General features: G+C 39.4%; 2 protein-coding genes across 2 annotated transcripts in view; one reads left to right on the forward strand and one right to left on the reverse strand.

Moving 5' to 3' along the window:
* Positions 1-8,605: 8,605 nt before the first annotated feature.
* Positions 8,606-16,348, reverse strand: LOC116388136 (CD276 antigen-like). Its single transcript, XM_031855773.1, has 10 exons — positions 16,320-16,348; positions 15,279-15,339; positions 14,843-15,099; positions 14,608-14,704; positions 14,059-14,325; positions 12,431-12,541; positions 10,977-11,045; positions 10,190-10,240; positions 9,701-9,827; positions 8,606-9,270 (listed from the first exon to the last, which is right to left on the reverse strand). Exons 1-10 carry the CDS (start codon positions 16,335-16,337, stop codon positions 8,793-8,795), a joined length of 1,536 nt encoding a protein of 511 aa, XP_031711633.1. The 5' UTR covers positions 16,338-16,348; the 3' UTR covers positions 8,606-8,792.
* Positions 16,349-19,652: 3,304 nt separating this feature from the next.
* Positions 19,653-25,596, forward strand: part of plgrkt (plasminogen receptor, C-terminal lysine transmembrane protein) — an 8,552-nt gene continuing 2,608 nt past the window's right edge. Inside the window, exons 1-2 of the mRNA XM_031855482.1 lie at positions 19,653-19,786; positions 20,055-20,153. Of these exons, the coding sequence (XP_031711342.1) occupies positions 20,073-20,153 (81 nt within the window). The 5' untranslated portion in view covers positions 19,653-19,786; positions 20,055-20,072. The remainder of the gene's footprint in view (positions 19,787-20,054; positions 20,154-25,596) is intronic.

Genomic DNA, 25,596 nt, shown 5'->3' on the forward strand with positions numbered 1-25,596 from the left:
GACGAATGGACTTTTAATGGGATTTGTAAGCCTCCTCCTAATCAAACGCCTTGCCACAAGGGCTGTCTGTTTACGTAAAACAAGCGCACCCGTCTGAGTGTAAACTGGCTGCAGGTTTGTCTTGGTGGCAAGAGAAGGGGAGAGAGAGGGTTTGTTCCAGAGACGGAGGATATGATTAGCGTGTTGCCAAACATTTGTTTCACATTGATTCAAAGTCTGTTAAAGAATGCGCTTGAGTAAAAAAAGCCTTTAATTTGGGCCCATGTCTAGGATTGATAATACGGCTGCTCTCTCGACAATAAAGTCGGGGAAAGTAACATTATTGATGGACTCCATTAAAGAAACTTTGTACCATGTGCGTCATCTGTCTCTCTCTTGTTTTCTTTTCTTTTTCTCCACTTTTTGGTTTGAAGTCACCCCCTCCTCCATTAGTCAGAGTGATAATGGACCTTTCCTGTGTACAGACCTCCAGGTCCTGACTGCTGGCACCACAATTGCCCATTAGGGAAAGAGGCTTTTAATGTTGTGCACTTGGCCCTCTTTGTCTTTCAACAGCTGCACTTTTAAAGCCACGGTCAAGAATTGTAGCAGTTGTTCGAAGTGGATCAATAACAAGAAATGCATGAATGGTAAACCTACTGAGCTACACACACACACACACACACACACACACACATGGCTGTGCTTTCATCTATCCGCTGTTTACACCAGCCAGAGGCTTTACTGCACTCTTATGTGATCGGTGTCTTACTCTTTATCATGTTTTTTCATGCTTCCTCTGCTACTGGTCCCACACAGCGCTGCAACATTGTAAACTACCAATTCAATCTTAGTCAAAATGCTGTCCGACCTCTTTTAAATGGACAAAATAAATTGAGGAATCGTGACAATGCAGATTTCTTGTTTTTTTTTTGGTGTTTTGGTGGTAGCAGCAGCGCTTGGTTGCACGCTACACATTGTGGCGTTATTACATTTGCCTCGGCCCTCCGTCTCCCTGGACGGCTTTGCTTTAATGGCCTAAACAGACCGGAGTCGTTGGATAAACAAGAGTTTAGCGGAGGAGTGGCTGAGTCGGGACAGAGGAGGGGTGGGGTGGAAATGGCAGGTTTTTGTGGTGATTCTGGGTCCATATGTCAGCAATTTGAGGGCATTGTGTACCTTGGCCTAAAACAGAGGCTTCATGATCGATGGAGGGGTGAAAATCTCCCAAGTCCCTGGCGCAGAACACAGGCGAGCACAAGGAAATTGCTTTCAGCTGATAGCTTCATTTTGGTTGACATTTATCAAGTGAATTACCCTGTTCCTTTCAGATGTTTACTACTCCTACTAGCACCGCCTTTTCACTGTGTGTGTGCGTGTGCATATGCGTGCTTTGTGCTAGTATGAAAGCAATAGAGTTTTGTCTTTGTGGAAGTTCTGGTGCGTCCTTTGGCGATTCCTCACAAAAATATACAAGTCTGAATTAGCTCAGTAAATGTTTGATTGGTTAGTCTAGCCTTCTATAGGTTGCTGGTGCATTTAAGGAAAGATAACCAGTTACAACGTACAGCTTCTACTCACAACAAGCTCTTTATAAAGTTGTATTCTACCAAAAAAGCACTCGTCTGATTCTTGCAGGACACAAATGCAAATGTGACGTTCAAATATATCAAAGCAATACTTAGCAACTCTTGCTTATCAGCCGCAAAGACGACTGTAACGGTTACATTTTTAGGTGACTACAATGTAATATAGCCATGGCACAGGTAGAGAAGAGTCCATTATCAGTAATGTTAGTTATAAGGCAAAATATAACTAAAGTTTGCTAAATTAGTACAGGTCATATACCAGACCAAGTGAGGCTGAAGCAGCAAAACTCCAGAGTGAACTAAATTGGGCAAGAGTCTGTTTTAGTTCTTATGAATTCAGGTTTTCATTTGTAAGAGGAAGAATTCTTGAATGATTTCTTCTTTCAAAAGTTGCATCGTCTCACTTTAAATCATCAAATGGGAATTTTTGAATATGAGTGTTGCATAGCACTTACTTAATTCAATTTTATCCCTCTTTCCAGAAAGCACAAATATCAGACGCAGTCATGGAATAGTACAATTTAAACTCGTATTGGAAAAATAATGAAAATCCCTCGAGTGTTGCTCTTAATCTCAGTCCCTCCATCTTACTTCATTCTTCCCCTCTTAGCATTGTTCTACTTCTCAGTTCCCCTACTTTTCATGCAGATTTCTGCGTTGCATTATTCATGTGTTTTAAGAGAAGCTCGATATCATGGTCTAATACTAGTTTTCCAAAAAGACCTACATTATATCGTATAGCCACCACTGTGTGTATGAAAGAAGAAAAACAATGTGTATATATATATTTATATATATATATGATTCCTCTCTGTGTTCTGTCTTCCCTTTGTGCCGCCTGTGATTACACTCTGAACGTCAAGCCGCGGTGCTCCTGCAGCAGCTGAACTGCTGTGGAGCCGGGCGGCAACTGAGCCGACCACTTCAGTGTAGACCGAATTGGACAGACCCCCCCCCCACACACACACACACACACACACACACACACACCTCTCCCTCTTCTCATCACCTCTGGAGTGTAAGAGTGAGTGAAGCCACCCTGAAGATCTCATCAAGGATCCAATCAGCGCGTGAATACGAAATGCACTCTCCTCTTGCGGTGTGATGATGGGGGGGGGGGGAAGACATCGAGAGAGCCTTGTCTGGAGCGACAATCTCGGCATATGCAAATTGAAGAAACATTTTTAATGGATTTGATGTTCGTAAGAGTATCTCTGACCCTTTCGGGGATGTGGTAACAGGCTCACAGGAAAAGAATATGTGCAGATTAGCCTATTAATATTTATAGATGTAATTGGTTGAGCTGTGTGGCATGAGGCCTTGTTGCGCCTGGTGTAATGCAGACCACGTTTAGGCCTAATCCAGGTGGGTGCTCTTACTGCCTCTAACAGGGAAATAGCCGCCCATTTTAGGAGGAAGCTGGATATCCTAATAATCAGGTGAACTAATACCGGGCGCTGAGAGTGTTTCCTTCCGGAGCTCTTGGCACGTCAGTCATTCACAGAATTGCTCCTGTCTGGTCTGCGAGCCATTTTAACTCTGTGGAACGTGGGCTCTTTTCCCCCCAAACGTGCATTTAGAGAGGACCACACGGGCCCCTTTGGATAGCCTCTACACCCACGAGGAGGCTCCCCAACCATCGTAGGGAGCAACCAGACGCTCCAGCACACACACCTCCTGCTGCTCAAATCTGAACAAAGCGTTCCTCAGTCTAAAGTGGTTAAACTGTCAATTCAAATCGTCTGGACATCGTGATTACCGGCATGGGAGGAATTATATATTTAGCTTTATGTCCGTCGCCATTTCCTCCCCCCGTCCTGATCTGAAGTGACTAGCCAGTAGTGCCCTCGATATTACTATCTCTGAGGAGTTTAAACCTTCCCCCAGGAGACAAGTGTAATCAAGGGCTGCCAGCAGGAGAGAGGGAGGAAGGGAGGGAGGATGATGAGAGGTTTGGGGTGGGTGGTGTTGGAGCCCTGCAGTGATGGGATGGTGAAGGATATGACAATGGACCCAATTTACAAATATATCTCTACGTCTCAGAACTTAAATACTGAAGTTCTCAGCCAAGTCTTATTTGGAGAGAACAAAAAGGCAGATAAGTAAGATAATCTGGCATGCCCTTTTTACATACATGTTTTTACATAGAATCTACATCTGTACAGTATTTTCAGAAAATAATATCCTTACTTTTTGTTGTTAAAAAACAATTATTCATAATATTAGTTTTAGTGAAGTTGATTCAGAAGCAAGAAATAAAATCACCGTTAGCCCTTGCAAAGATCTCTTTTTTTCTTTCTTTTATTCAGGTAGAAAGTCATGTTTTCATACAGTGAAAGTATTCTTTTTTTTTAATCTGCTATTGCAGAGGGATTAGTTTTAATTGTTTCCAATACAAATCCAAGTGAGTTTATTGGAACAAGACAGAATTAGGCAGATGGCTGCACTAGAACCAAGAAAAAAATATTATTTTTGGTTTATTTGTACTGGAATATCTCCCCACACTGGCAGAATAATTGTACTCATAAAATAAGACTTTCAGGGCTCAATAATAGACAAAAATGACTTGGTCATATGTGGATTTTTGCAGTGCAATAACTGCATCAACAAAATTCAGCTGCAATGTGCTGCAGAAGAGAAAAATACACTGCACAAATGACGAGGGGTGGAGGCTGTTGAATATCAGGAAAAGCATGCATGGGCACGTCTACATAGACGTACAGACCTATTGTTTTTGGTTATTGAGTCATTGTTAATAGCCTTCTTAAATTCTTTCCACACTACCATTCTAAACAAGAATGGCCCTCTGCAAATCCACAACCCCCTCTAGGATCTCATCCATCCTGAAGAGACTCATTCATCCTCAATAACGTCACCGCTTGCTCATAAATAAAAGTGACCGTTAGGAAAGCAGATGAACGCAACCAACGGATTGGACAGGAAGCCAGTTAATCTGCAATCCAATCCGGCCCGAGTCTAGTGAAACCCGGCTCAGCTTGGCTGACCGAGGCCTGGGAGGAAGGAAGTGAAGGACTCAGGAAGCAGTGTTCAGAGCTTTCACCAGTCATATCCATCACAGTGCACGGTGATGGAAGCATGTGTGTGTGTGTGTGTGTGTCCCTGTTTCACCAGTCATATCCATCACAGGGCTCTGTCTCCAGGCCCAGGCAAGAGAGCTGGAGAGTCATTAGAGGGGCTGGGCTGCAGGCTGCAGCGCTGCACTTTAACTAAACATCTTTTCCATAAAATAAATGCTTCCAGGTTAGCGTGGGTCCCGGAGAACCCAGGTCGCCTCGCTTTCGCTGCCACTCATCTGATCCCAATTACCAGACAGACTTGTTCAGAGCCGGCGAAGACTATATGGATACAGACTGGAGTCGTGCGTTAGACTCCAATGACAACAAGTGTGGCATCCTTGATCAACACATCGCCACCCCGTCATGCCCCATCCTCCTCGCCACCGTACTCGGTGGTGAAGAAATAAATCATCTGGAATTAGATTATACTTACATTTATGCTTTTTTAGCGCTTTAGTGGCTTAGTATGTGTGGGTTTAGTGCCATTTTAGTGGGACATAAAGCTGTTGTGGGGATCAAACCTGTGATTTATCTGCAATAGGGATCTAACCACAAAGCTACCTTGAAATCTATCTCAGCCAATTTTGAGCATAGAAATAGGAAATTGACCAATTTGTCTGCTTTTGAATTTAAATAATACATGTATATGCACTTACTTTTTACTGTATCTGTACAGTACAGATGTACAGTGTAGTACATGTAATCTAGGTAAGGCAAGTTTATATATTTGCATGGCACCTTTCAACAACAAGGCATTTAGACGTTCTTTACATGTATTTATAGCATGCAAGCTTTCACCCTCCATCGAGCACATCCATTACATTCACTCCAGTTGTGTTCCATGTAGTGACCTGATCTTGGAAGAGAGAAAGAGTCGATCACGGTGATATATATGCATTTGTGCGTGCATGTGTTTTTTGTGTGCGCACACATGCATTTACATCCATACATTATTGAATAATTGTTTCCCGATGCTCTCTTCTTCCCGAGAATATTAATTACCAAATGATGAAACCGCCGCTTTGGTCTGGGAGGTTGACGTTGAAGGAGGAATTGGGGGCCTTGTATGTCGGAGACCATCCTTTTTGATGGGGTTGACTCTCATTTTGAGTGTGTGTGTGTGTGTGTGTGTGTGTGTGTGGTGCTGCTGGGAGGTAGGAGTGGGTGATGGGGTATAGAAATAGCTATGTCGGGGTGTTGAGTTTCAGGGGGAAGCATTTTTCTCAGATTGAATAGATGATGAGAATATCTTGGACAGCTGGACGAAGCAGTTTTTTTTGGGGCACAGAATAGTTAATTGATACATTTGTCTCTGCCTGAAAGAGAATGATCTTTAAGTGGGAGACAAAAGAGTATGAAAAGAAAAGCGTTGAAAGCTTCACTCAAATGTTCATGTGCTGCTACGGTATGTGTCGGCCATGCAGGACACTCCTGTAAAAGAGTTAGATATATTCAGACAAGCACACACATAATAACTTAACCTGGCTGAGAGCTAACAATGTTGGATATACGATAGGATAAGAATGAATAAAATAGACATTAAAATAAATTATAATAAGATATTAAATCCTAGACAGTGAAATAGAAGAAAAGATACCAAAGAGAGACACAGTTGCCTCTAAAGAACCTCCCCTTTTATCAAATACCAGCTTTTTGTTTGTTTTGTGTCTAAATTATTTTCCCTGTGACCCTTAAATTCAATAAAAAAAAACGTAATTTTATGGATTCATAATCCGCTGAGATCAGACACCTTGTTCAGCCCTCACTCTGGGGCTGCATGGAAAGGAGGATGGCACCATCTAGTGAAACTATGATGCAGGCAGGGAGGGAAACTACACCACTCTTTGTTGTTGCAATGGAAGAAATATAGTGCTTAAATATATTAAGTAAGAATAACAACAAAATATATAATAACTACTCATTAATGATTTCATCACAGGACATTTAAACCTGTTAAATGCAAAAATGTTGTTTTAAAATTGAAAGTTTGTTTGCCTATTGAAAATGAGACCAATAAAATGAATCTTTTTAATAGCAAACACGCCCCTACAATATGCGTATAAAGTGGCTGTTTTCTTATTGACAGAGAACAGCAGCTGTCATTAATTCAATTTGTGAGTGAAGATAAACTAACTAAAATGTAAACTTCTGGAGATGCTTGCCAAACCACTCTTGCACCATAAACCGCTTCTCTTCCGTCTATCAGGATATTCCAAACTGTCTTCATTTCCAAAATATATCACCACATTTGGTATTTCCCATGATTTAGATTTCTTATTGTAATCCTCAAATCTGCAGAATGTACAGTACCAAGAGATTGTGCCTGAATTAACTAAGCCCGATAGCATTTGTGATAATGTTAAAATAGCTGTGATTATGGTGCAATATAATGACAAATGTGTTTGTGATTTAGGATGACAATGTATTGATTTAAGCCAAGAGAGAACCTGTTATGAAACATAATAGGGCAGTAACTTCCAGTCTAAACATTACACTGGAATATAAAATAGGCTATTTTATACGATTACTCTTTTATGAGACAGTTTCTTTTCCTCTTTATGTAAACAACTGACAAAGTCTTCCCAGAGTGTCTGTTCATCTAATTTCCGCCAGTTCACGTCAATAAACACGAAGGTCAGACAATGTATTCATCACAGCTGTGATTGCAGAATAAAGGATATATTGGGATGTATGCAGCAAATGTCAGGGTAAACAAAACAATGCAGAAGCAGTTTCTGCAGCGCTCGAGTATTAGTAGGAGGAAGTTGTCCATAAATAACCAAAAAGCAACAGCTGATGGAGGCAAATCCTCCACTTTTGAAAACAAAGGACTGAAACATGATCATGTGTATATTTGTGGGTTGTTTTCTTTTCACAACACCCCTACATATCAATACTTTATATTCATTTTCTAATCACGAGTATGCTCAGTTTTATGACCTCAGCCTTCTCTTCCTCTTTGCAGGGGAATCTCACTGTTGTTGTTTTTTTAAGTCTGGCAAACTTTGAAGTATGAAGGACTTTTTTCTACATACGGTAAATAATGATATTTACAGAAGTTCAGTGGCCACACAATGAATGTAAATCCAATACTCAATCTCCTTTTAGCTCAGTATTTGGTCTCCACCAACTCCTGCAGGAATGATGATCATAGAAACTGAGATGCTTGGTACAGAGCTGAAAGGAATTGCAGAATTGGATTCATCACTACGAGCAAAACCTTTCATCATTTGACCCAGTGCTGTTCTTGAAATATAGATTAGTGCAGCCCAGTTACTGGTTTTCTGATTTAACCTGAGTTCGTAATGTTTTGATGAGTGAGACAACAGAAAGAACAACATGCTGATCACTGCTGACTGCACTCAAAAAACACACAGTCAGGCATTCAGTAAAGGTTCCTCACTAAACAGATACCTGAAAGCTGACATTGCAGTTGTTGGAGAGAACCAGTGCAATGGAATAAGCGTGGGTGAAACTGAGTCAAACATAATACCACAGCAAAACATATCGGAATCAAATCAGGATTTACCCGTTACTTTTGTGACATAAGGTAAGATGCTCCAATTACTGGAGAATGGACAGACAGAAATGAAAGAAAAAGCATTTGTAATCAAATATTACTGGAATCAGCAAGCTGTCCTGCCAGGAACACTCATAAAGTTACTTCCCTTTTCACTCGTAGTGCACAGAAAAAGTTCCTGCTTTGCTTGCAAACTATAGCAAATTACCCTAATAAGGACCTTTCCTTTTCTCGTGGACTGACACAGAACAAAACAGAAACGACTGCAATCATTAGTTAAGTGTTTGAAGTATCAGATCGGAAACAGAGAGTATGATGGTGTAGCTGAAACTACTTTCAGGAGTTTCATGAAAAGCACAAAACTAAGGTGGATTACCACCTTAGGGGTAAATGATGTATTCTCTTAAAAAAAACAACTTTAAAAGCATTGGTACATGGAATATTTTTAATCAAAATGACTTGCAGGGCTGCCCTATAAAGAATGTAATAGTAGTATTTACAGCACATATCGAAATCAACACATTTCGCAGCATATCTGGGTTTATACAAAATCTAACCACACATGTTTGTTTAACATGTAAAAAGTGCTTAATGTCTTTGTTAGTCACAACCATGTGTGACCATATATCATACTGTTTGGAGCTGCAGCACCCTCTCTGTCTCAACCGTGTCCTTGAGTGTGGGGCAGTGTCCCGGGCAGGCCGTGACCAACACCCTGCATCCTCCTTTTTCCCTTAGAAACTTCCTCAAGGACTCATCGAAAAATTGGTTCCCTTCTCTATACGCATCCAACAGCAGCAGAGCCTCACCGGACCTGGTTAACACCGTCCTTAGCTCATCCTCCGTGGATATCTTTTCCTTGAGAGAAAGTTGAATTGTTATTTCCTGAAAGAGGTCACCCTTCACTTTGCTGCCGTCGACATAGAAGAGAAGTGGAAGGGTGCTGAGATCGAGGAGGTTAGGGAGGGCATGTGTGGACCCCTCAGTCCAACAAGAGACCAGGATGTGGGCTACGGTTGTCTTCCCGCTTCCTGGGGGTCCCTCAAGGAAAAGTGTCTCTCCTGCTTCTGGGAGTAAAGCTTGAAGATTCACAGGCTGGCCCTCACTGAAAAAACAAGCAGGATTGAGATTATAAACTACACAAACCCAAACAAATAGTAAAGCAGCTGAGTTAACTGGAGTTTTCCACATACAAAGTTTCAGTTCTTATTAAGGCCCGGTCACATTTACAACGATGACATTTTACAAAATCCATTAATTTCAATAGAATTGCTGCTATCTGTGGATTTGCTCAAATAACAGCACAAATATGTTGGTACTGATGCCTCCATATGATCAACAAAGGTAAACGAGACCATTAGCGAGACAGATTACCAACAGATAAGCATGATAACTAACAGTTAGCAAGCTAGCTAGCGTCATTGATCAAAGAGAATAGGGGGTAGTTCAAACTTAATGGTTTTGGATTTTTACTGGAAATGCGATCATAGAAGTCGTGCAACCTTATTAAGTGGAAATTTGTGTTCATGACTCACTTGTTTCGCAGCCTTTGACGCAGCTCCTCCACAACAAAAGCATTCCCGTGATGTCTCACCTCTGGGCTGAAGGAGAAGTCACAATAGTGGGCTCTCAGAAACACTCCCAGATTGTCCTCCATGGAAACTGCAGACAATAAAAAACAGACCTGATCGTGATGACATCCGCATCATTTAATGAAATGGAAGAAATAGTGTGAAAAAAAGCTTTAGATGTTTTCTTTGCATGCTGTTATATACGCTGATATTTTTACAGTAAATTGTTTTACAGTAAATGTTTACATGAATGTAGTTCAGTAGGATAATCACAGACTGGAAGAAGTTGTCTCACTGAATTTGTCTTCTTAACTTGACCCTGAACTTTGCTGCTTGTTATGTGGTTATGAACTGAATATTGTATATAATGATATTGTGACTGTCAAAAATAATTTCATACATCAACTGAAAAAAACATAAACAATGTAAACTATAGTTGTTAGAGTCACTTACCTTCATTAAACACGCTTATCTCTTCCTCATTGTCTTCATCTTTTTCGAGGCCTGATGGAAAGAAACAAGCTTTTGTCAGAACAACAACACAGAGGAGAGTGACATTGATAGAAGTAATCAATCAGTGTCAATAATTAGTCAGTAATTCAACCGTGGCTACAGTGACTCTACGAGGCTACAAAAAGTGTGGTAGTGTAAATCCACTCACATACATCCCAATGCAAAATTAAAAGTTTACGTTGTAATGTACAACTTCTAAGAAGACATGCAGTGAATTGAGTTTTAGCTCTTCTTGTGAAAGCACAGTTCATGTCTGCTTGTTGGCTTGTTAAGATTTCCACACTGGTCACAAGCAGCACAGCATTTTTGGGGCATTAGAAGGCTTTTAAACTTTAAAAGCCCTGCTAAAAACGCATCCCTGGTGATAAGTTTTACGTTACTTTGCAGTCAATTTTGTGTCCTCGCTCATCCATAAAAGAAGGCCGAGCTGTATTATTTAAGGTATTAAAATATGTATTGGCTACAGCCGTCGGTTGTGACCACAGCGTAAGTGGGTGCAGCCTCTGTATCATTGCAGCCAGTGTTGAGATAACTCGGCTAGTTAACTTATTTATTCTGTGGCTGTGACTGCTGCTGTCAACATGGCTGCTACTTTGGTTGTTCTGATTACAAGCCTGTAACACATTCTTTATTGTGTGTTACATTAATTACATGAATGGTTGTGTGTGTGTGTGTGTGTGTGTGTGTGTGTGTGTGAAGTGAATTGTTCAGCACTCTTTAGACTCACAGACAACAGCAGAAGCAGACCTGCCTCGACCATCGACCAAAAGGTTCCTGGTATTATTAGCATTGGAGCCTGTAGAAAAAAAGAAGAAAAAAACAGTTAGTGTGTTGGTACTGCATGTGTGTACTGTATGTATTTAAGTATGAAGAGATGGACGGGTGGAAGTTTGTTTGGCACTGTATACAAATAGTTTTATTCATGCAGCTTAGTAAAATGATGTTAACATAAGTCAGGACAGTCTTTCTTTCAAAGGCATCAACTTAGCTTTCTAAATGTTTGAGCGGCGATACATGTTGGTTTGTATGGTATTATAATGTTTTGGATTTGAATTTGTTTTATGCGTACCTTTTTATTTATGCTATTGCATTTTTCTCAATTTCATACAGTATTTTCTCTTGTAAACCTTCAATTTATTATGTACTTTATATGCTCTTGTACTTACATTAATTGTTTTACCTACACACTTGTAACTAAGACTTTAATGGTGTCCATGACCTATTTTATTGTGACCTGATAGCATCTTAATAATACCATCTGTATGGTTCCGGACCTGTAGCTAAAGTAACACTTATCATGTTCACACATTCATATATGGAGAAATGTCTAATAAGTTGACTATTGAAATGATGTAGGTGTTTGTTTTTGGGGGATTGTAGAAACAACAAATGGGCTGTACTGAAAAACTACCCACGCATTAATAAATATTCCCCTGTCACACAATCACGACCTGGGTGTTTCCAAAGTGACACATGGTCCAAAATGCTTAGTCATGCTTACATGAAAACATGCAAGGCGAGTCACATGCTGGTAAAAATTTCCTCGTAGCCAAATGGCAAACATTAAGGTGATAAATCTAACATCTAAAATGTATATTCAAATACTTCCTCATTTCAGTGGCAAAAATAACTTGACTCAACATGGGAGCTTGCGTTGTCTTTTCAGTTGAAATGAAACAGTTGTTCCTCTGCCTGTTTTACAAAATCAAAAAGTAAACACAGCGAGGCTGCAAAGGCTTTGACACAGGAAGGACACAGGAAGGACACAGGAAGGACACACTTTGGACGCTGACGAATGGATTCTTCACGACTGTAAGTCGAGGTTCAGGTTGGACAATAAAGTTCTGTTTAAAGGTTATTTTTTAAATTGGGTGTAAAGCAAAAAACAATCTTGTATTGTTGCCATTTGTCACTTTGTCCCTTTAATATTTCACCATAGCTGCACGTTGAGTTGTGATGCATTGGCATGCCTGGTGTGCATTGTCTCATATGCCAGCGTCAAACACAAATTTCCATTTGATGTTTATTGGACCTCAGAGTATTATAATTTGGATATTTTGTCTCCAATCTACACCTGCCTTCTATGTATTGTGTGTGCTGTGGTTGTTGTAAACGACCCACCCTGAATCTGTCGGGCAGCTGTAATGTGCTGTACACATAAAGAATTGAGTGACTGGTTACCTTTTCGTCGTCTGTACATGAGCACTGCAATGATGATCACAACCAGTATCACTCCTATGCTCAACACAATGATGAGAGCATCATTTTTTACTTTTAGAACAGGAATTTCATCTGTGAAAGGAGAGAAGAAGAATTGGTGTTAAAATTGTCAACAAAACTTTTAGCAATGACAGGGCCAGGTCATGTGTTGGCATTGAGTGAGTTATACCCGTGCTTTTAATATGTTTGACCAATATGGAAATAACCAAGTATATCAAATACGAAGCCATTGCAAACTTCCTCTTACTGGTTAGGGACTAAAAGAAATGCAGCACTTAAACTGACTCATGCTTGTGTACTTGTTTTTTTGATGAGCTCTGCTACTTTTTTCTTTTTGCTGTTTAATTTACAGGCTGTTTTCCTTTATTTAGCATTAAAATAACCTGATACTTTCAAAAGTACTTTATCTAAAAGAGCAAATCATCCTTTGCAAGCATACTGTGTAAGCAGAAACATGAGCAGCCTACACAAACGCACACAGAGAAGCCACACATTTCCACACATGATAACGTCTCCTGTAATAGAACTCCTACACACTGCTGAATCAAAGCTCAAACCCCAACACTTCCTACAGCTTCACTGAAAACCAGTGTTGTCACTCTGGAAACCCGTGAGCGAGAGCTGAAAGGCTCATATAGCTCCTCTTTGTTATAGCATAGTAATCACATTTGGTGTGGGTTGGCAGCAGATACATTCCTATCAAAAAAGATAATGTGAACATAACAGGAAACAGCAGTAGAGTGATAAGTGTGCAAATTATTGTTTCCTGTTAACGCGGCTGTCATGAGGGGAAACCAAAGTCAAAATAGTTGGAGGAACACAGTCAGTGGTGGAAGAGGTACTCAGCTCTAAGTAAAAGTAGCAGTACCACAGTGTAGCAATACTGTGTTACAAGTAAAGGTACTGCATTCAAAATGTTACTTAAGTAAAAGTACAAGCAAGTGTGCCAAAAGTAAAAGAATACTAGAACAATTATGCAGAATGGCCCATTTCAGAAAAATGTTTATGATATTATTGGATGATAGCTAGTGGTGCATTCTGTGTAAACAACACTTGGTGGGGCTGATTTCAACTGATTACTGAGTAGTTTCCAGTATATCTATGATAATCTATAATCATTTTTTGGTTGATTATATTTTGTATTAATTGTCTGAATCTACAAAGTAACTACGAAAGTTATCAAATAAATGTAGTAGAATAAAAAGTACAATATTTCCCTCTGTCATGTAGTCGAGTAAAAGTACAAAGTAGCATTAAATGAAAATATTCAAGTAAAGTATATTTGTACTTAAGTACATTACTTGAGTAAATGTATTTAGTAGCATTCCGCCACTGGACACAGTCATACTATTATCTGTTTGCTTGCTTCTTATTTAAATATTTTGTCTTTTTGTATTTTTTTTGGGCAGCAGACAAGAGCTGACAATACACGAGGAGGGAGAGATGGAATAAAGTTCACTGGCCTTGTCTGGAGATGTTGCAATGAAATGGTCAACACAAAAACACCCTGTGTGCTTGAATATTCTCTCTGGAGAAATATTTTAATTCCTGTCGTGGAAGAAAGTCTTAAAGGGAATAAAAATGTATACCTGGAATGTGAAATGTTGCAGAGTTGCCATCTTGTGTAAAGAAACACGTGTAGTTGTTTTTGTCTGATGATCTGACGCGTATCTGACTGGTGACTGTGAAGAGCTGGTCTGCAGTTGATACAACAGTGGTATCGGGATTGAGTCTTTCCAGGTGGCCGTCCTGCCACATAACAGAGGACTCGGGGTACCCCCGAGACTGGCAGGTTAGCAGCAACTCATCCTCCTCTGCAGCCTTCTGAATGCGTTTAGTCACTGCGTTATAAGGTGCTAGGGGAGAAATATGTAATTACTACAAAATAATACTATGATAAAATCTTATGATTATGTTACAAGTGATCTATGTTACAAGTGATAAGGGGAAGATCCAAAAGCATTCTTTACCAAATTGAGTAATAATTGTCTTAGTTTCACTTTTATTCTGAGGTATGGTGTGACTGCCCAGAAATGACCACATGCTGTGGCCAATGATTAAGAGCATTACCGGAACAATGTCTTTGTCTAAAAACCTAAAAAGTTACACTGTTGCGCTTTCACAGTCTCGGTACTCACCTACAACGGACAAAGTTATTGCTTTATAATCAGCTCCTTCTGCTGTCTGTACCGAACACTGGTAGGTCCCAGAGTCATTGATCCTGAGCCTTGAGATCTGTTAGGTGACAGAAGAAGAACATTGAGTCCTTAGATGTCCTTGTGGCCATATTACACGTTATGCCCTCATAAACTAGAGGTTTAACAAAAACAAAATCTATTAAATTAAGGAGATAACCTCAGTGCAAGTACTGACCTGTAACCTGGCCCAGCCTTCCTGCAGCTCCTCAGTGAGAAGCCTCACCCTACCCCGATAGTCCTGGGACGCCAAGTGCTCATCCCAGTTATCCATACGGTACACTTCCCGAACCGAGGGGAGGCTGGTCCAGTGCCAGGTCACTTTCAGGTCAGCATGAGGATTTGAGAATTTAGGCTGAAACCTGCAGCCCATCACAACATCTCCTCCAAACGTTGACTCGTACGTGGTTCGCTCTGCCACAACAGTGAACAACACTGCAAGAAAATAAAAGAAATTCATGTCAGGATTAATGTCAATTTGCTAAACAGCCCTGAACCAATAACCAACATTAAATAAAACTCACTAGATGCAATGTGTGTCCTTATTTATTCATTAATGTCTCCACTGCTGGACACTTTATACTACATACCTGAAAGAGGTTTTTACTACGCACCTGACAGAGATGGCTGAAACATGACTTGCAAAACTACAATTAGGGCCCAGTCCATTGAGATCTATAAGGAAGAAACAAAAGTGGAGATGTACTGATGTTAAAATCTTTTGGTCATGTTACTCAGAAACAAGAGTCATTTTATCGGAGAAGGCCAGATATGAATTCCAAAGCCACAACTCATTTACTTCTTTAAAGTTTGACAAACAACATAACAGACACAGCAAAACATACATCACATGTTGATGAGTAATACATGTTAATCCTAATATCAGCATGACTCAGCTAATTATTTCCTTATTCTTGATAAAGAATAGCATCAAGGCTGCTGTTGGCTGACACTGGAACTGTGTCAACACTCACTCACTCACACACACACACACACAACTGTTTTTCTCTTTGTCAAGAAAATTTATCTGGCAATGTTACCAAATTCTGTTTCAGTGTCATGTCAAGTCATGTCATGTCAAATGACAACTGTAGTTCTGAAGAACAGTTATGCCTGAATTTGGGTGAGCTGTCAATGATGATTAAACTATGCCAGCTGTTTGGTTCACTATGCATAATTTACGTTATTAGGTTACGCACTTAGTACACTTGTTACAAAAAGCCTGTGGTGAACATATTTACTATATTTAATATAAATGTATTGGCCTCCAGGCTACAGAGCTATTTCAAACACAACACAAATGTATATTTATGAAAACAAACAGATAGATGTTAATTATAAAAATAATTACTCGATAGATAATTAAGTCATTATAGAAAATGAAAATAATAGTAATAATAATAATAATAATAATAATAATAATAATAATAACAACAACAACAACAACAACAACAACAACAATAATAATAATAATAACAATAACAATGATAATAATAATAATAAAAACAATAATATTGATCATAATGCTAATAGCAACAAAAATGAACATAATAATAATCATGATTAGTAGTAGTAGTAATAGTAGTAGTAGTGGTATATTATTATAATTATTATTCAGGTTGAAAAGTTGTTATCAGTCAATGATATATTCTTACCTGCAGCTCTTTTTTCATCCGGTGCTTCCTTCTTCCTTCAACTCGGACTGATGTGCCGTGGTTAGTGCTGTGAGTTTTAAGAGTCCTCGTCCACGAGGGAAATACCGACCCAAACACGCCCACAACGTAATAGCGACCCAAGTATCTACAGTTAAATTATCCTGACCTACATAAACCTCTGCTAAATGAGTTTACGTTGTGGGCTCAAGCTTGTTGACAATAACATTTGGTATCACCTGGTCCCCATATTGTAATTAACGCGGAAAGAAAGCACACTGTAAACACCATTGCATTTCCCAAAATCACAAACAAACAAATAGCTTAGTGTAACATTACCCAATGTTAGAACTAGTTCAAGGAATGTGCGTTAACGTACACGGAAATAGACCACTGCAGTTACTGTAAGGGAAAGGAGCAGCAGACTTCTTATCTGTCTTATCCTAAAATAAAGTCATATAACAGCTCTAATGCTTACGCTAAACTCGCAGCAAGAGGCAGAGGTGTGTGTTTTTGTTGCGCCTCAACGCAAGAATATATATAGCAACTTTATGTTTTCGACGTTTATAAATTAAATTAAGTAGAATTCCTCAGTCAGACAGGATGTATCTGGAACCGGTAGCGGTTCTGTGTTTTTCCCTCTTGGTTTCTGTCTCTGTGTGATTTATTTTTTTTTATTCGTCTCTGTGTCATCAGTTTCCTCTCACGGTTCCCTATGACGTATCGTGTACAGTACAGTACCAAAGCAATAGTTAATTCCGCTGAACAGTTGCCAGTCAATGTTATTGTTGTCAGTGGTGTGAGTCTGAACATTTATTGTAACTGTTAAAACTTTGGTAAAACACGTGGTAGTATTTAGATACTATACTTTGGTAAACTGTTGCCTGTCCACGTAATGTCAACATGATACAAGTAAAAGTTCAGCATTTATCACAAAGAAAAAATACTTATTATGCAGCAGAACGTGCCACCTGTCAGAATTACATTATTAAATATTATATTACTGGATTACCATTATGTTGTAGGCCTATTTGGTTGAGGTGGAGAACATTGCAATTGCTTTATAGACTGGGTTTAGTCAGTTTAATCTGTACAGATGCACCATATTTTATAAACTCACCATATGTTCTGTACAGTATAAAGTATAAAGTAGCCTACTAATTTGCCCCTGAAATGTAACGTAGAAGAAGTATAAAGTGGTAGAATATGGAGATAAAAGTTAGTAAAATACAAGTTCCACAAAATTGGACACAGAACTTGAGTAAATATACTTAGTTTCTTTCCACCACTGATGATATGACACTACTAATTTTCAGCCAGTGTTGATTTGCAGATGCTTCCGACAACAAAGTGATACATGTTCACACAAGTCAACATGCGTCATTTGGGAAAGCTGATTTGAATGAACGTTTTTTTTTTGGCATACCAGCCAGGTGGAATTCCCATATGAGGCGACATGCATCCAAAACCGTGTCCCACTATGTCTGGCAGAGGTTGCACTGTGCCATCTAGAGTACAATATGACTGTACATTTTGTGGGCTTTCCATCAGTTTGCCAACTAGCTCCCACATGTACATGTTGGCACACGCTTTATATTTTGTACAAGGAAATACGTTATCTGATCTTATCAATGTTTTTGTCACTAAGACTTTATTTTTTGCCACCGTTTCCTCCATGTTGGAGACCCCTGGGGCTTTACAACCTAGGTAACAAAGTGAAATGTAAAAAGACACCACTGACAGCATGACTAATTTATTTTGAGGTTGATTGTGAACCTAAACCAAGTGTTATTTGTCCAGGAAGATGAAAGTTGGCCAGGAGTTCCTGTTGTCATGTGTTGATGAAAAAAGATAGCGTGGCTTGACCTGGTTCACTGAGGCATGCAGAACAAAACAAAAAGCAGCATGGGTTGTTATCTCTTGCACAAAGTTATTGTAGTATCCTCTCACCTTCTAAGGGCCCCTGTTGTGCAAAGTCCACCCTTTCATCCATTAACTTATCGTATGCTGTGCTGGATCCTATTGGTCATTACAAAATGTGTTATCTTAGATAAGACAGTTTACACTTTTTTCTATCTACTGTATCTATCTATCTATCTAAACTATATAGCCTATTATACATACGTACTAAACATTATTCAATTTAGAGTAACGTAAGCTACTTTAAAGTAGGGGAAAATGTATTATTTTAATGATGACCGTGTGGTAAAAACTTATTTATTATTTACTCTAAATACATTACAAGCCACTGAGTGTAAAATAATTAATTTTTGACTTTGACCCACAAACACAAACACCAACAGAGGGAGCCATTTTCATTCAACTGCAGCTACCCTGGGACCATGGACTGTACACAAACGCTATACTTCTCTAGCACTGTGTGTAGACTCGTCTGTATATTTCTAGACCCAGATTTTCCACTTACTCAGAGCAGAAGCTGTTAATAAATTGGTTGGAATGAATTCCTTTGAATCTCGAATGGGATTTGTCCCTGATGAAAAATCACCATTATATTCCTTTGCTTTATAGTGAGTTTACAATGACTTATTTTGGTGGTACACAGTCATTGTAATGCCTCTATCATATTAGATTTGACATTTGGAAATCATCATTCTTGTTTGTTTGTTTTTAATTAAACAATTGCACATGTACAATTTCACAAATTGTCAGTAAGAAACGGCAAAATACAGACATTTAAACTAACCAAGGGTAAAACCGCAGAGAATAAAAAATAGAAAAATAGGAAAAACCTAAATAAATAATGTAAAGAGAAAAAGGGGACACTAAAGGCACAAACTCTGATTGTGTAATTACAAACATGTATCACAGGCCATGCATGCCATTACTGTTCTTATGGTCTTCTTGTTTGTACAGCATTTCAGGGTTTTTAAATACATTTCAAACTCTTTGTAAAAAAACACAAGAAATGGGTCTTTGGCTTGTGAACGTTATGAATATAGAATTTGGTAAAAATAATCTATACATTCATGATATACGCTCTTTCTTCAAATGTTCTGTCATAGTTAAAGAATCCAAATATTACATCTTCATAGAATAATGAAAAATCTTTGCACAAAACATCGCTAATACATTTTTAGACATTTTCCCATAACTTTTATGAGTACTGACATTGCCAAAAAAAAGATGAGGCACAGTTTCAGCTTGAGCTGTGCAAAAGGTACAATGTACATCTAAATCTCTCTTACATTTCTTAAGAACATGCTTTGCAGGGTAAAACATATGTTATCATTCTTGTTTAGGATTGGTGGGAAAATTGGTGTTTTATTTTGAAAGTTAGACCGGAAGTACAGTATTTATTTATATCGCTGATGGCATTTGGCTGGCAGGAAGTTTGCTGTGTTCACGCTCTGTTTTCATTGAGGCGTGCCCTTGAAAACCTCGTCAGACCTGCTTTTGTGACGAGTGTCATTACTTTAATTAGCCTGCCGCTTTCTAAATATACTCGCTAGGTATGTAAAGCTTTCATTTGCAGCTAACCAAGCTACCCTTCAAAGTTAAAACCGAGGGTGCAGCATGGGCAGCTGTGTTGTGTATAATGTAGCACATATCGTTAGCCAATTGAACTCACAAAAAGTAACGTTAAACGTCGTTTGCTAACGTTGCGTATCGCTAGCACCAGATGTCAGACGGTGTTAGCATGAAGTTACTAGTCTCGAGCAGGTAAAGTCATTGACAGCGCCACTAAACGCTTAACGTTAATTGTGTCGTTCCCCGTAGGTTGACGGTGACGGCGCCATGGGGTTTCTACTGTCTAAATCCATGGATGCAAACTTTAAAAAGCAGCAAGAATTCATGCTCCACAATGCGCGGCTGCAGGTGAGTGAAGGTGCACCTAATCACATGGTATTAAACAACAACAACAACATGGTTAAGAAGATGCAGTTTGCCATGCACACGTGGTTTACTTGACGCACCTGCAACCACGTGACAGGAACATGGAGACACATGTTCTGTTTGATCTACTGTAGCTTGGATTGTACCTCATTTGTATATCTCCCCCAGCTGCAGACCCACAAGGCCCCCCAGAAGCCTCATCATGCTCACTGTGTGGCAAATTGATAAATTATGATTTTGAGGACGAGGGGAACTTGCAACACAGCTAAAGCATGATATCAACTGACACAATAAGGACCTTTTATATTGGGTCAAAACAGTGTCAAAATCTAGCTTTAAGATTTAAATTCCATTGATGCTGCACATAAATTAGTTACTAAACAGCAAATGTGAAACCCTAAATAATATCTATCTGTCTTTCTTTCCTTGCATCACACAGTGTCAAACCCAGGGATACACGCTTCAGTTAGAATCTCAGCATTTTCTAATTTAGAGCCCACATGTTTTATTGCGCTCATTGTTTCATTTCAAACAAAGGATTGTTTATTTTCTTCTTCTTCTTTTTGGGGCCAATCTATGGTGATTTATTCGTGCCTGTGAGCTGCCGAGCAGCAGCAGGTGGGATGTGTGGCCGTCATAACACCAATGACATTATCCAACTCGCACCCAACAGGTTTGTTGCGTAGCGGATGACTGTTATTATTATTCAGTGATGACAACGGTGTGGAAATTGAGTTTCAGAGAGCCGTTTGGGTTGTGACGATGACTCACGGGTAAATATTAAATACATGATGTCTAAGTATTGTGTCATTGACTTAACTTACTATAGATAGTTGCCTATTTATAATTCACACTCGGCTTTACTTTTGAATACAAATTAACAAGACATTTAAACATTTTTCTGTGATTTTGATTAATTCAAGCTTTCAGAATTTGGCAGAACAAAAACAGTCAAACTAAAATCTTCCGTGTCGCTAATGGTCAAATTTTATGTTACCGTCTGTAATAAGGACATTTCATCTTTCCATCACCCAACTGAATGAATACGGTTGACCCTGGCAATTTCAGAATATCTGTGAAGCAAGATGTGCATTAAGATGTCAAAGATGATTGCTTTCCAGTGTTTTCAAGTCTCATCATTCGAAGCCAATTGTTCCTTTCTACGAGTCAAAGTCTTTGGGCTTTGTGTTTGAATCACAGTGTCTATCCTAAACCTCACTTGAACATTTAGAGGCCGTGTGTGTTTGTGTGACGCATATAATGAAGGATAAATGGCAGCTGCATGATGGCGTCTGTGACGTTTTTCGATCATTTCGTATTTAATAGGTGTCTTGGCTGCTAATGATAGGGTTGTGCTTTACATTCACAGTCACGGGTCATGAGTGGGTTTGAGTGTGAAACAGGTGGGAGGTATACGGCCTCCCTACGAGGTTTTTGATTTGTTTTGTTTCACTGGTGTTTGACCCCCGCAATCCTCACTTTATAGATAATGCAAACACTAATTATGAACAAAAATGTTGCTTGTTTAAACAAAAAATGATATACTTTACAGAGAGTAAGAAGAAGTAGAACACAGGTTAATTCAAATACATTAAGGCTAATCGGGTGAAGGTAACTATAAAAACGCAATAAAATAAACAGAATAAAACTGGTGAAAATAGTGAAATTACCAATTTTCGCACCTTTTGTATGGAAGTCGTCACTGCAATTAATTCCTGGAGTTTTAAATTTGGTTTGGAAGACAGCTGAAAGCCCACGATAGTCAACACTGAGGCTTCTGTCATCAAGTGCCTTAGTAGGTAATTAATAATGATCATAATACCTGGAGCCAGAGTAAAGGTGCTGTATCAGAAGTGCTACGATCTGAATTCTTCTGTCCTCCTGGCTGCTTTGTCTCAGCCAGCTGAGAAGTTTACAAAAAAAAGAGCTTTTGGCCGATTGTGCATGCTTTGTGTAAACAGCGGTGGCCGATTGAATTAGGTTTCACTTTTGTTTACATGTTCACAGATGTATTGATAAAGTTTCGGCTTTTTACCCTCACATATTTTACTGCACGTACAGTAACAAGCGTAGTTTCCGTCAACTTGAGTATAATTCACTTCACCTGGTTCACCTCTGCACAGTGGCCTCTAAAACATAGTTATGAATAGTGTATTCCACTGCAGCATATTAATCTCCCTAAATGTTCCTTTAAACATGGAAGCCATAATATGTCTGTTGTGTATTTCTTACTTTCTGTCTCTATTTTCCTGTTACATCTACTTCTTCCAGTATGTAGACTGTGATGATCGTGTGGATCACATTGCAGGTTATTGTCCCGCTCTGTGAATGCTTCTACTGCAGCCTTTTAGAAAATGTCAGTGAGCTTCCACGCTTACGTTTCAACTCTGCTCTCACCTCGTCACCTTTCAGAGTGAACTCATCGTGGCTCATTTCTTTCTTTCACTTTTTCCATCAGCGCTCTTTCCGGTCACTGTCTCCTCCACTGCTTTTCCAAGCTTGCCTTCAAATCTACAGTCTTGGTCTTCCTATTTTTAAAGCATAAACGTATATTAAGGTACAACATCTTTTTGTTGAGTAACTCTGTTTATCATACATGGGTTTAGACACATCTGCATTTCAGTAAACAAAGTCCCTGAATTTATTTTTTTTGACTTGGACAGAATGTTTAGGGTCATTGTTATGGCCGGATATTTCCTGATTTTAATTCAATCAAAATGTTGCCAATTATAGACATTTGACATTTGAGAAATCTTATCTTGTTATGATAAAGGAAGTGTTTTATAGAGAAACATGTTTATACATCATTTTGGTATCGCTACCAAAGCAATTGGAAACTTTCAAGTCTTACCCAATTTCCACTCATTGTGGAAAGAAAGCACGAATTGTCTTTGAAAACCTCGATGATCTATAATTACTGTCAGACATTGAGTGATCTGGATGTGAGCGACCGGTGCGTTCACATCTGTGAGGTTTGGAAGTTGATTTACTGGCCGTGTGTGTGTTCGTGGTGTGGAGGAGTTTGTTCCTGTTGGTGACTGTGAGTGTGGGGAAGTAGCAGATGCAGCAATGGAGGAGGACGGGCTGCTGGGTGGTGGGGTGCAACAGAAAGGACGTTGAGTTTCCGGATGGCGGAGAGCTTGTTTATGATTGGGAGTGTTCACCTAAGATGCGTTAAATGACCGGCAGCATTCCAGTTTAAATGTCGGCGTCCATGCTGAGGCTGTGGAGGTTGTAGTCTCGCTTCACATGCATTCGTCTGGGCTGTTTCAGAGAGTCGGCATTGTTTATTATTCATATTTCAGAGACTAAAAGATGAGTCAAAATATATAAATAGGCAGATTAATAGATAAAGGTGTTTGCTTGTGTTTATTAAGCAGATTTACTCTGATTACATCTCCACTGAGACCATTTCCATCTCTTTCCAACTCCTTTTTTAATCTCCATTAGAGTATTCTACACCTCTTTAAAATAAACGTATAAGCAGGAGACTAAAGTGAGAAAAGGGTTTTCAAGAAGTAGGAAGTTTCCAGATAGTTTATAAAAATCTTCTGGTATCCAGTAGCTCTTGTTTACTTCCTGTTTTGTGGCCCAGATGAGAGAAACAATGACTTTACGAGAGGTGAAGTCTTTTGAAGCACGTCGCGAGGAAGCCTTCGTTACACATCACTGTAGTTTCCCAATTGTACTGACGGACTACTCCACCCAGAGTTTCAGACACGCTCACCCTGTTTGGAGCCTCCTCATTCCTGGTGAAGGCAGCACTAGTCAGCTTGGTGACGGTTATCGTCCCCAAAGGGTTTTCCAAATTTCATGACGAACAAAAATATTCAAATGTACATCCCAACTTCTCAGGAGTACACAGCAGTGCATACCTGTGTTTTCAACTTATGATAGCTGCTTCACTATATGAATAATTGATTGTAACTATACTGAAATGTTACAAGGGAAGACATTGAATGTTAGCCACCTTTTATGAAATACAGTGTAAAAGAGTTAAAGTTAATCTGGGCTCAGTAGACATTCGGTAAAACCAAAGTTGTGTCAGTTCTGCTCTACAACCAGTCTCATGAAAACACACCACTATCATTATATCTCGATATATTGTATGTTTAGTGCTTTCTGAGTGGTGTTTGACTAAAATGCCTTCGCTGTTCACAAATGTTGATTAAACTCTCCACAATCAGTGTCACAACATGCTTCACAAACATGTTCAATAAGATGTAAGAGTCGTGTGTGCTTCATTAATGGAAGTGGCTCTTTCTAGTGTTTTTACCTGCTGGTGACGTCTCGGCCCCGGTGATTACAGCCGAACCCTCCTGAGCGACAGCCGATCGCCTGGCGGAGTTGTGACATTCAGGACATGCATGCATGAACTGAATGAACTGCATGAACTGCAACACGGCGAGGCTGTAATTCTAAGTCTTAACTTTAAGCCTTTCCTTTTCCTTGACTAGTATTAGTCAACCCACTTCACACGGTCACAGCAGGAAAAGGAATTCGGTCATGTATTCTCCAACAAAGGTGTTTGATTAGTGCTGCTATTACAGTTTCTGTTATTAGATTCTGCCTTTGAATTAACACGGCAGTATAAAATGATGCAAACTGGGCTATCTGGGCAAAGCATTGTCATTCCAGAGGATATGTTAAACCATTATTATAGATATATGAATTATATTTGTCGTATAACACAACATCTCATGCTTACTGTCCGGCCCTGAGGGAGTGTTGGCTGATCAGTCGTACCCTTATTTATCCTGCTCGACAACTTAAAACGTATTTACATAAAACGTGATTAAAATAACTCTTGACTCGTTCATTCAGAGGCTCCCGCACCTTATAGCCAAGCTTGAAAATGGCTCATCCTCCTCTGTTACCTACATGTATGGTAATCAAAATGTTGCTTTTCTGACATGTTGTAATTTAAATCATCCACTCATAGAGGGTCTTCTTAACCTTTGCATCATCAGTGAGCTAATGTCACGCTCCTTAAGTGGAAATAAAAGCTCGTCTTTGAAACATTTGTTGGTTTTAAGGGATGAAGGCTTTTGAAATGATGTCCTTCAGTCAGCTCAATAGTTATTGTAATGCAGGAAACATGTAGATGTGAGTGCACGTCAAACAGGAAACGACAAAATAATAATCAGACTGAGGTTCATCAGCATGGACACAGTGTTTCTGACTCTCTTTGTCCCTCTGATGGCCTGTCTGTCTCACTGCTTTGATATCCGGGGTTATTCTTTCAGATACACACACAACTTAAACTAAAATGTTATCCGTTAAATGTGGCGCCGTGGCAGCTCACCAGGTAGAGCATTGTATCAGTTACTCGCTGCGTTGCCTCGAAATCTTGAAGTAACATGTTTTCTGTCCTTTCTTGTGTGTGTGTGTGTGTGTGTGTGTGTGTGTGTGTGTGTGTGTGTGT

Source organism: Anarrhichthys ocellatus, unplaced genomic scaffold (genome assembly GCF_004355925.1).
Source record: "Anarrhichthys ocellatus isolate YVR2014 unplaced genomic scaffold, GSC_Weel_1.0 scaffold16, whole genome shotgun sequence".
Taxonomy (NCBI): domain Eukaryota; kingdom Metazoa; phylum Chordata; class Actinopteri; order Perciformes; family Anarhichadidae; genus Anarrhichthys; species Anarrhichthys ocellatus.

Excerpts from the sequence above, each read along its gene's own strand:
- LOC116388136 (XM_031855773.1), bottom strand. Across the intron at positions 15,100-15,278 it reads GTTTCAGCCATCTCTGTCAG|TGTTGTTCACTGTTGTGGCA; the intron begins GTGCGTAGTAAA and ends ATTTTCTTGCAG. Across the intron at positions 9,828-10,189 it reads GATAAGCGTGTTTAATGAAG|TTTCCATGGAGGACAATCTG; the intron begins GTAAGTGACTCT and ends TATTGTCTGCAG.